Here is an 11,284-nt window from a genome sequence, read left to right as displayed (position 1 = left end):
CTCTCTAGTTAAAGATTATCTCTTAAAATCACATGCGGCAAGTATTTCCTTCAGCTGTCGCCAACTGATTTGATTTGCTTATGAAAGTTGTCACTGCGTGGTTTACTTGAGTCGAATCAGCTTCAGTGAGCCGCTGTGAGGCTAGGTGGTACTTCTGCGGTTAGAAGCGTAGTTAATTAATATTCTTTCATATATATGATATTGGTTTACTTTCCCTTTATATACATTACATTACGAGTATTGATAATATATTTGGATTTATACGTGTTGATCTAGGAAATCGATCCACAGGCACTACTTAGTTACATGCTGGGAGGGGCGGAGGCACACTGCCCGGAACTCCCACAGCCAGACGTGCCCAGTGGCCCGTTGTGAGCGTCGCGTTAGTGTAGCTATTAACAAGAACAAGTTATCAATGAAGAGGTTTGTAGTGACAGTGATACGGACGCAACCCTGGAGAGTCACCAGTGTCAGTAGAGCAGGATTATAAGTCAGTAACAAAAGGTTAATCGCCATTGTGAAACGCAGCATCTCGTAAGTCTACGATCGCTGTACAATACCACTGGCCAATAAGACGGTGGTACTTGAGAGGCGGTGTTATGCTGCATACCTAAACACAACAAGTGGTACTGACATGAAAAAAAAAAGAGTTCTCCAATAACAATTGTCCCTTATAACTAGCGAGTGGTCATTGACTGTTGTGTTTATCCGTCCATAGGATCTTCATGATAACTGAGGAAGACGACGCAACTCCGCCGACTGTGAGTACATGTGTTCTTGTAGTTTGAACATTTTATATGAGTGTTTGACTATATGAACGAGGAACTGGGCTGTTGTGGTGGGTTTTATAACCTGGTCGTTCGAACAGTGATATCTCTAAAGATAATTACCATTGTTGTCTATGGCATAATTCCTCGTTCCGTTACAGATGGCCGTATATTACATCACTTAGATGTTACAGTTTTTGGTTTTGAAACAAATCAAACAATAAATTGTGTTGAGATTGTTATTTGTTAATTATATTCGTAGGAGATTGTGTTCTTAATGTGTAACAGCTGATTTCTCTCTCTCTCTCTCTCTCTCTCTCTCTCTCTCTCTCTCTCTCTCTCTCTCGTGCCATGAAACTGGTATTGGTTGAGGTGGATAAAAGGACGTTTTACAACAGAATTTTTGAGATCATTTATTTAAGAGAAAACGTACTGTTTGTGTCTACGACACCTGTGTAGCCTAAGTACAAACAACATGGATGACGTCACGGTTGTCACACACCTAGGACGCTCACACGGGCAGCGCTGCCAACGCAGTGGTGGGCTAACACGCCTCTGGAGGAAGTGTTACTAACGCTGTGCAGCCCCGTCCGTGCATCTTTGTACACTTGTTGGTGGCACCTGTACACGCGGTGGCACCCGTACACTAGGTAGCGGCACCTGTATACTTGATAGCGGCACTTGTACCCTTGGTAGAAGTATCTGTACCCCTGACGGCGGCACCTGCACACATGGCGGCCCCGCACGCACGGAGCCTTACTGCAGCCTCGCGCGTCCTCACAGGGGCGAGGCTACAGACAAAACATTTAGCACACAGTGGTGGTGCCTGCCCAGGGTGGGTCCACTCCCCCTCCCCGCCGCCGCCCGCACCCGCCACCGCACGAGACTGCCCGAGCGTCAGCACCCTTGCAGCGACTGCTGGAGGGAGGCTGAGAAGACTGCTAGCCTCGGCAGACTGAGCCAGAGATGCAGAGCGGATGGGCGTCCCCCGGGGTGGGCAGGCGGGCCGCGGGGGGCTGGGGCGGACGAGTGCAGAACACATCCTGTCTTGTGCACTCTACTGCTGTATGTTTTGATTCATTGGATATGTGATTCAGATTCGTCAAATCTTTACAGTGGAATTCAGGACCACAAGTCAAGTGTTTCCTGCCGCTTCCCGCCGGTGGACATCTTAACAGTGAGACACGTGATCTGGATGGGTTTTGGGATGAAGGTCAGTACAAAATTTGAGATTGTCCCCAACTCTGCCTTCCAAAACAGGGAAAAATCTACCATACCGGGACAATGGCTAGAACACCTGGTCTAGCGTGTCCGCCCTGGCTTCCGTCGCCGCCCTCGCTGTCAGCCCTCGTGTGTGTGTGTGTGTGTGTGTGTGTGTGTGTGTGTGTGGAGTAATGTGAGAGAGGGACATACATGGTGACGTGTGCGTGGGCCGGGCCTGCGATCGGGCGTGCAGCGAAGGCCAGGGCGGCAGGTCATCTGTACACGTGGAGGTGCTGCCGACTGGCCACGCACCTCGACCCGAGTATAAAAGTTACTTACATTGTAATATATACAAAATATACAGATCCGAAAAAAAAGATAACTGCTCAGTGTGACGTTGGTGTTGTCCTGCACGCATGTATCACATTCGCGGGGCAGCTGCCGCGGGCTTCGCATCTGGTGCCACGCGAGCCACCCCTACCAGCACCTGTTCCTCGCGCTTGGTCGTCTTTGAAGAAAATACCAAACTCGTCGTTTTTAGTTTGTTTCCCTGCGTAACTCGCGGAACGTTTGTCATTGTGTTTCACAAACTCGTTTAACATCATAACGTTAGGTTGTCCCATTGGCAACGGTCACTGAACGTCTGCAGTGGTAGTATTAGTAGTAGGATCACCGGAGTCTTGCCACCACTGAGTGTCAGCGCAGGGTGGACGCCAGTCTGTGGTGGCTGCGTGGACTGTGTTAGCAGGGTCTTGCATCCTCACCCCGCCCCGCCGCAGCACAGCAGCCGCCCTCCACTGCCTCCTCCCGCGCCCCACTAGGTGTCTTGGCGCCGCGGCTCCACTCTCACCCCGTCTTCCCACCTCGGCAGCAACTGGAAGAATCCTGCGACTTGCACCATACTCATGCTGGGGTGCAGTATGGGAGGGAGGAATCTCTTCGTTGACATGGGCGCGCTGAATCCCCGCACTGAGGGCTGGAGAGGCCCAGCATCCCTGCCGCCCTGCGTGGGCGTAGGGGAGAGGGGGGGTGGTGAGGGTGGTGGCGGAGGATGGGAGGGACTTCCCTCAGCGGTTCATCACCGAAAGGTTGTGGAAAGTGTGGGGAGCTGGAAGGAGGACACCGGTGGAGTGTGTGTGTGGGCCGAAGTCTGGGCATGAGCGACGGACGTGAGGGCGTGGGCGGCGGAGGAGAGGGCATGGGAGGCGGCTGAGGTGGGCACGTTTCCGGGAGTGAGGCCTGGATTCGTGCCCAGAGCCGCCTGTCACATGCTGCCCATGTAGGGCCAGTTGAAGGTCGATCCTGAGAGCAGCATGTCCCTGTGGAGTGAAAAACACTAATGTTAATTGAGGAATGAAACACGCTAGCATTATTTGAGGAAAGAGACACTCGAATCATTTCACCTCGACGCGTCCATCACAAATATAAGCATTTCATAGTTCACAGTGAAACAAACAGAGGCGCCGTTTACCTGATGAGGGTCTCAATGGGAGTCTTGCCAACCAGTCTGACGAAGAAGAGCTGCTCTATGACAGTGGAGGAGACGGTGCGCAGCGAGGGCAGGCGAAGCAGCAGCTTTCCGAACCGAGTGGGCTGGTTGGGGTACTGTGTCCTGCAGTACTCTTCCAGGGCACACTGGGACTTCTCCTGTAGTCCCTCGATGTGGGAGAGGTCGCTCAGCCCACACGCATCTGCCGGAAGAATGCAACGTTAATAGTTGTTGTTCTTCAGTGACACACGAGTGAACATCGTACATACTTGTTGCTTTGAGAGAAAGCTTTGTAACATGTTATGAAAACTGGTATACAGGCATATGGAACATACATAAAAGAAAATAAAAGATCTAATGATTAAAAATAAGATGGAATAATAAAAAAAAATAAATAAAAATTGAAAAAAAAAAAATAAAGAACAGCAGGAAATTCGTACAGCAGTAAAGAGAACAGTATATCCCAGTCCACACAGAGCACGTAATTCAGCCAAACAAGTAGCAAGACCCGCACACCTGAAGTATAGATCACCACCGCTTCCTATCCATCAGCAGCTCTTGTGGCGAAGTGAAATATGCTGTGTAACAATTTATCACCATTGTAATTCAAATCACCAACCACTGACTGGAAGAAAGGCAAGCAGGTTTAGTGGTAAATAAGTGAGGCTGCCGACACGCTGTTCACTCCACGCCCACTGGCAACAGAGCAATGCCGCTTTCCACCGCCTTCCCCACCACCTATTCTCACCATCTCCCTCCCCTGCTATTCTCTGTCCAGGGTTCGTATTCAGAAACGCTTAGCTCTCTCGCCACGACTGTTTTCCACGGTCACAGAGATTATTAAACTTGTCAGGAGTGTTTCTCCTGTCCATAATGTAAAAATCTTGTTAATCTGTCATTATAATCATGAAATCACCCTTAAAATTGGTGTATCTTCAACTAGACCCTTTTGAAAGTTGTGTGTTTCAGAATATGGTCCCTTCAGATATCAACGTCCACCTCCTGCTTCCACCCATTCCTAATCTCCCCACCCACCACCACACCACCACCACCCACGGGCTTTCAGCTTCACAAGGCGGCACTCAAATCCGTCATAACCTTCGCTGTGTGGTCATAACTTGCTCCAGGGAAGAGAGAGACGTGGTTAAGCCAGAGTTATGTATTACTCTCCCGTGAGGAAACCGAGGGAACGCGGAGCACTGAGGCGTGAGGGAGTGATCCTTGAAAACGTAATTGCAGTCATGGCGGAGTCAGACAAGGGAGGTGAAGCGCCGCACGTCAGAGATTGGAACCGTGCATCCGTCACTGCCATTGAAATAGAGAAAGATAACAAAGAAATAGGATATGGTACTCTTGAGGGAAACTTTAGGTTAAAAACGTGAAGGAAAGATAATTGAGATAAGGAAAGATAGTAAACTAAGTCATATGGTCCTGATGAGGGAAACTTAAGGTTGTGAACGTAAAAAAAAAAAAGATAATTGAGAAGGAGAAGTAACGAACCAGCAGCATATACTGCTTATGAGGGAACATTATGAATATGAACGTGAAAAAAAAATAATGATAATAATTCTCGTGTGTTTACAGTCGATACTTTTTAAATCCACGTTCTCCCTGATGGACCTTTAGATAAACACGCAAATTTTCCGGAGAAGACTGCAAAAAAAAAAAAAAAAAAAAAAAATTCACTTAACTATTCATGCACCGAGACCACTATAGTTTATTTCGCAAAGACAAATAAGTAAATTACAAACGCGCAATTAATCCTACCTAGGCGGCAAAATACGAAACAAAGAATAATGTTAAAACCCGCGGCCCACTGCACATTCTGGCAACACTATTATAATAACCTGGTGGCTGAGAATCTTACGTATCCTTCGTTCATATCACCGTCTTCGCAACGCTCCACCGACACCCACCAAGCCAAGCCAACCCGCTCCTCCGCTGCCGCTGCACGGGAAAAAAGTGGCACGCGAGGGAATTAAAGTGTGGTGCCAGAAACGAGGCAAAATGAAGACGAAGAACCGCGGGGAGAAGGCCGAGGCGTTGGCGGGTATTGGCTCACGTCCTGCCCGCTGCTCGTCGTCAGGTGGTGGTGGTGGTGGTGGTGGTGGCATGGTGTTGGTGGTTGTTGTGGTGATGGAGAAATACTAAAGGATGTTGTTAGAGCTAGTGATGTTATGGTGGTGGTGGTGATACAAGGGATGGTGTCAGTTGGTGAGGTGATGGTGGTGATGGTGATATAAGAAGTGGTGTTAAGGATAGTGGTGGTGGTGGTAGAGTGGCAGGGATTTGGTGGTGATGCGAAGTTATCGTGGTGTTTAATGGTAGTGGTGATATATTGGTGGTGTTATATTGGCTAAGTATGGTGATGCCTCAAGGTGGTGATGGTGTAAATGATAGTGATGAGAAGGCACCGTGAAGACTAGACAGTGAGTGCAGAGGGTAAAGAGTTAACGATGCATTTCTCACAATATTAACTAGATTTTCCCTACACATTGTAACCAGTAAAATAAAAGAAGTCAGTTATTAGTAGTGGAGGATGAATGGAGTCCTCACTACTGCACAAGACAATCAGATATGACCACACATTATTTCTCAGACCCGATACGGCACAATACATTCAGGTTTCCACGCTAATCACGTACCATGAAAGACACAAGTTAATACATTAGTGATGGTGGATGAATGGAGAATCCCAGCACTACACAAGACCTATCAGATGTGAAGGTGTAGTTTCCCAGACCCGATACGACACGAGTACATTCCACGTCTCCACGTTAATTACACACATGGAAGTGCAGCAAACCGAGCCACGTAGGTCTGTGTAGCGCCACTTTTAGCAGTGCAGGCGAGTTACCGCAAAGTGAGCGAGGCACCTTTTTCCCCGCATTCTTATTAGCATGAGGGATGAGCGGTGCACACAGAGGGAGGAAGGAAGCGAAGCACCTTTTCTAACTAAATGACACCACTGCTTAACGATCTGTTCTCTCCTCGCTCTTTCTCGTTGTTCTCCTCCTCCCAAAACACACTTTCTTCCCTCCCCTGCGTGTAAGGGCGACCCCTCCGCCTATTATAATATAGCGGCAGACTTCTACCCGCCTTTTAAGACAAATGAGCTCATATCTAAATTGTAACGCGTAATTTTGGTTCTCATGAATATTCAGGGCAAGCCGCGGTGGGGAAAGGAAGCCTCATCCTTTTTCTCCCTGACACATGAGGTCCTGGGCGTTCACGGGGGGGAGGGAGGAAGGGGAAGGAGGCCGAGGGGAAAGAAGGAACAGGAGGAAGGAAAGGAAGAGTGGGGGTGGAGGGAAGGGTGTAGTTTACAGTAATATTTGTCGTCTCTGCGGCGGAGACAACGGAAACTGCCCGCCTTTTTTTTTTTTGTTAATCCGCCGTGAAATTGTCCGGTGCGAGAATTGATATAGTGGTGCTCGCTAGGCTCCGCTCTCTCTCTCTCTCTCTCTCTCTCTCTCTCTCTCTCTCTCTCTCTCTCTCTCTCTCTCGTTCTGGTTTGTATCGAGTATTCTGCGGAAGAAAAAGGAGGAGGAGGAGGAGGAGGAGGAGGAGGAAGTGTGGTGGTGCAGGGACAGGGAGGGGGAATGAAAAGAAAGGAAGAATAGTAAAGTCTCCCCCTCGGTCCCTCTTTTGCAGTGGGCCATTATAGTGTCATTACGTTTTCTCTAATGCCAGCAGGAGGAGTCATTACGCGCTTGGTGATTAAACGAGCGAGAACACCCCGCCCGCGCCTATTATAATTATTCTTTCGCTGCGATTTTTGCTGCTCCTCCCTCTCCTCCCCTTTTGTTGTCTTGAGCGAGGAGTTTTACCCGTGATTTTTCTCCGCAGCTTCTCCTTGATGCGAGTGTTTCTCACCCCGGCGGCGTGGAACAAGGGCGTTGGATGGCGGAAAAATCTTCACTGGGCACCATCGGAGAATTAACCGAACAAGGCGTAGCTGTAGATTCCCTTGCTTTCTCACTTTCTTGTGCTTTTTTATTGCTCGTAGCGTCTTAAACTCTACCTTTAATAAACAATGATAAAATTCTGTAGTCTGTGATTATAACAAAGAATCGTTGTCTATTTAACCTCAAGAACGACGACTGTAATACTAGCAGTGATATTATCCTTCTGAAACAACGAACTTACTTAGAGAGGCGCCGTCACACCGCACATTATTGCTACCCACAACTTTGCTCTTCTTCTCGCGGCGGGAGTGACATGCTGGCTAATGGACGAGCGGGAACAAGGGATTACCGCCGGATCATTAGTGAGGAGGGAGACGGGAGCGAAGGAGCGAGAGGCGGCGAAATGAGAGCAAAGGCCAGTGTTCTGAAGCGCTTTGCTCTTTCACCACGGCTATTTTCAAAGGCCAAGGAGATGATTAGCCAGGTTCTCAAGATTGTTTTACCTTTTAATAATGTAGAAATCTTGTCAATCTGTCACTAGAACCGTGAAAATATACTTAAAAACGCGTATAGCTTTAACTAGAGCCTGTTTAAAGTAGTGGAGGTGCGGCGCAATGCTTCAGAAAATGGACCGAAGACTTGAAGCTTCCAGATCATAAAAATATTACTCCCTTGTATTTCCTCCCCTGTCGTTTCGTTTGCCCTCGTTCCTGCCGCAGTGATTAACGTGGCCACTAAGTAACTCGTTTAGTCACTTTGGCGCACGCCCACGCCACGTCTTGGCCAATTATTACCCCACAGCAACACGCCCAATCCACATTATCCACGCCCACGCTACCTTAACTCGCCAGCGGTCGGATAATTAATAGTGGTAGCGCGTGGGTTGCCTCAGTTACCACCCACGCCTCCCGCCTTGACATAGTTGGCGCAGAGGAAGCACAGGAGCGAGACTGGCTGGGGGTGTGGATGTCAGCGGGAAAGGAGAAGAAGGAGAGGGTGTATCTGTAGTTGAGGTGAATGTCCCTTTTTACGGCGCCGCCATCAGGAGTGAGAATACGTGATAAAAGTTGTGATTGATTTGTAGCAGCCACGCACACCGCTGGACCAAGAGGGAAGACGCCGCGGGGAGTGATTTACGGTATGAGAAACGCCTTTATTTGCTGGCTGACCGTGCTGGGTGAGTGGCTCTTACGCAAGGTGCCCGTGTGTGTGTGTGTGTGTGTGTGTGTTTGAGTGAGACGTTTTTATCGGTTTCCAAGTGATTCCTGGAGCCTCGAGGGACGGTCGCACTGAGGTTGTTTGTTGGGTTACGTGAGAGGCGAGAGGGGCGCCCCGAGGACCTCTGTGCCGCCCTTGTCCTCCTGGTGTGCCGTGCCGAGCTCTTATTAGCACTTGATTTTCCTTCTCCACCTCCCCTACTCCCCTTCTGGCACTCATTATCCTCCCTCATCTATTTCTCTACTATCACTGCGTCTCTCTACCTCTGCAATCTATTACTACTACTACTACTACTACTACTACTACTACTACTACTACTACTACTACTACTACTACTACTACTAGCATCTTCCTTGAACTCACTCCAGCCACTACAAGGAAATAAAGAAAAAAATATAAACTTAACGTGTGTGTGTGTGTGTGTGTTCACCGGGTTATGACTACAGCATACGTAGGCATTGAGTGCGGCGAAAGAGTGAGTCTCGGGCAGCTACCAATTACCACAAATCATTCTTCGCTTCGCCTGTCAAACTGAGGTGGTCACGAACCGCGCGCCTGTAAATAACCTTCGAGGCTTTTCCGGGTGAGTAAAGCTATTTTTGTTTCATGGTTAGTAGTGTTTTGAATTTTCCTTGGATTTTGCAGTGGAGGGTTTGTGGAGTGAGGATGTGCTGTGGTGGTGTCGGATTCGGTCTCTCTCTCTCTCTCTCTCTCTCTCTCTCTCTCTCTCTCTCTCTCTCTCTCTCTCTCTCTCTCTCTCTCTCTCTCTCTGTCTGTCTGTCTGTCTGTCTGTCTGTCTGTCTGTCTGTCTGTCTGTCTGTCTGTTTGTCACGATACAGTTGGCTGATATAAAAACACCGTCTCAACATACACACACACACACACACACACACACACACACACACACACACACAAGCAAGCTTCTCTCCTCCCCTCTCTCTTCCCTCATCATCTAACCACACATTAATAGTAGAACGAGGAACAAACAAAACTGAACAAACTAAATTAATAAAGAGAGAGAGAGAGGAAGCTTATGAACTGAAATGCACTTGAAAGCTTAGAATTAAATGTTAAATAAATGATAGAGAAACTTTTCGGTGTATTTTTTAGCAGATAAATTTTGTATTCTTGACTCTTCCTCCTCCTGCTCTTCTTCTTCCTCTTGTTCCTCTTCCCATGCACTGAGTTATTGCTAGACATCCCTTTTTTGCTCTCTTCCTCGACCTCTTCTTTCCCATTCTTCTTTCACATGGCAACTTGTAATTCAAGTCATCGGCAGAACAAGTGATATAATTAGGGTTTAGTTAATAAGGCCTGGTGGCGGGTGTAGCTTGGTGCTCGAGTGATTTACAAGCCCAGGCAGTTAAGACCACGGCCACCTGTCTCCTCGCGGTTCTCTCTTCTCCCTCCCTGACGATCATTCACACCTCTCTCTCTCTTGGCTTTCGTTCCTTCGTCTGGTCTCTCTTTTCTCTTCTCTGTGGTTTAGCGGTTTATATTATCTCGTTCCTCGCTTTCATTCATTCGTCTTGCTTTTCATTATCATCTTTCTCCTCTCTGTTATATTGCAGTTCAGATCTTCTCATTCTGGGATTTAATTTCTTTCATTTTGCTTCTCATGTCTCGTCACTGTTGTATTGCGCTTTATATAATCGATTTCTTGTTTTTATTTTCTTTGTTCTCTCATTTCTCCTCCTCATTCTTGGCTTTCATTCCTGTATCTTGTTTCTCCTCTCTCTCTTATGTCACTCTTTATCTTCTTATTTTGTAACATTTCCACATCCTTCTGGTCATCATGATTTGTCGCGTCCCACTCCCCCATCCTAATCCTCTTTTTTCCTTCTCTTCCTTCTTTTTTTTTTTTTTTCTTCCTCCAGCCACCACACCCATACCAGCCATTCCCTTTGCATGACTCGTCCTTCCTGTCCTTGGTTCCCCCACTCATCCTATTCCATCCTCATGTCTACACACTTCCCTACCTTCAGATCTTTTTTTATTTTCAGTATGTATCCACTTGTCAATACTAACCTTTTTTTTTTTTTTACCCTGATGACTGTACATTTTTTGTTCATTATTCCCTCCAGTACTTCCTCACAGCTTCCAAATTTGGACTTTATACTTTCAAGGTTCCTATCTCTTTTCTCATTCACACCTTTTTCTTCTCTTTCTTCCGTAATTTATTCATCCTTTACCTTTTTTCAAACCATTTCTATCCCTCCCTATTCCTCTTTCACACATTTTCCTCCAATTCCTTTTTGACACACCTTTTTCTCTCCTCTGTCTTCCATATTTGTCCTTTTCCCTCATTCACACCCTTTCTTCTCTGCCTCCTCTATTTAAATCCTCCCCTTTCCCCTCTTTCACACCTCTTTCCCTCTCCTATTTTCCAGGTTCCTCCTTATTCCTTCTTCACACCCTTTCTTTTCTCTGTCTCTCCCTCTCATCTTTGAAATTTTACCCTATCCATTCCTTCGCACCTCGTCTCTCCCTCCCATCGTCCATCTCGAGCTCCGACGCCCCCGGCCATGCTAAGCTCCTGCCAATTAACATTCAATGGGTATTACTTGGAGTTCAGGGTCTGGATGAAGGGATTAGCCACGCGGGAAGGAAGAGGTGCACGGGACTGGTGATGGGGAAAAATAAGGAAGAGAAATAGGTGAAAGAGGAGGTGAGGGATTAAAAGAATGTTTATGTGGTTT

The 11,284-nt window shown here is 47.5% G+C and overlaps 1 protein-coding gene and 1 long non-coding RNA gene across 2 annotated transcripts in view; one reads left to right on the top strand and one right to left on the bottom strand.

Moving 5' to 3' along the window:
- Nucleotides 1-2: 2 nt before the first annotated feature.
- The window catches only part of LOC135108045 (uncharacterized), a 49,065-nt gene continuing 37,783 nt past the window's right edge, over nt 3-11,284 (top strand). Inside the window, exons 1-2 of the long non-coding RNA XR_010272119.1 lie at nt 3-534; nt 719-761. This is a non-coding gene — a long non-coding RNA (uncharacterized LOC135108045). The remainder of the gene's footprint in view (nt 535-718; nt 762-11,284) is intronic.
- Nucleotides 1,168-11,284, bottom strand: part of LOC135108044 (COUP transcription factor 2-like) — an 88,890-nt gene continuing 78,773 nt past the window's right edge. Inside the window, exons 5-6 of the mRNA XM_064018626.1 lie at nt 3,442-3,661; nt 1,168-3,289 (exon numbers count right to left, since the gene is read on the bottom strand). Coding sequence (XP_063874696.1) covers nt 3,235-3,289; nt 3,442-3,661 — 275 coding nt within the window. The 3' untranslated portion in view covers nt 1,168-3,234. The remainder of the gene's footprint in view (nt 3,290-3,441; nt 3,662-11,284) is intronic.

The sequence above is a fragment of the Scylla paramamosain genome, chromosome 16 (assembly GCF_035594125.1).
Source record: "Scylla paramamosain isolate STU-SP2022 chromosome 16, ASM3559412v1, whole genome shotgun sequence".
Classification (NCBI taxonomy): domain Eukaryota; kingdom Metazoa; phylum Arthropoda; class Malacostraca; order Decapoda; family Portunidae; genus Scylla; species Scylla paramamosain.
The sequence above is the reverse complement of the archived record's forward strand: the minus strand, read 5'-3'. Positions and strand labels throughout refer to the sequence as shown.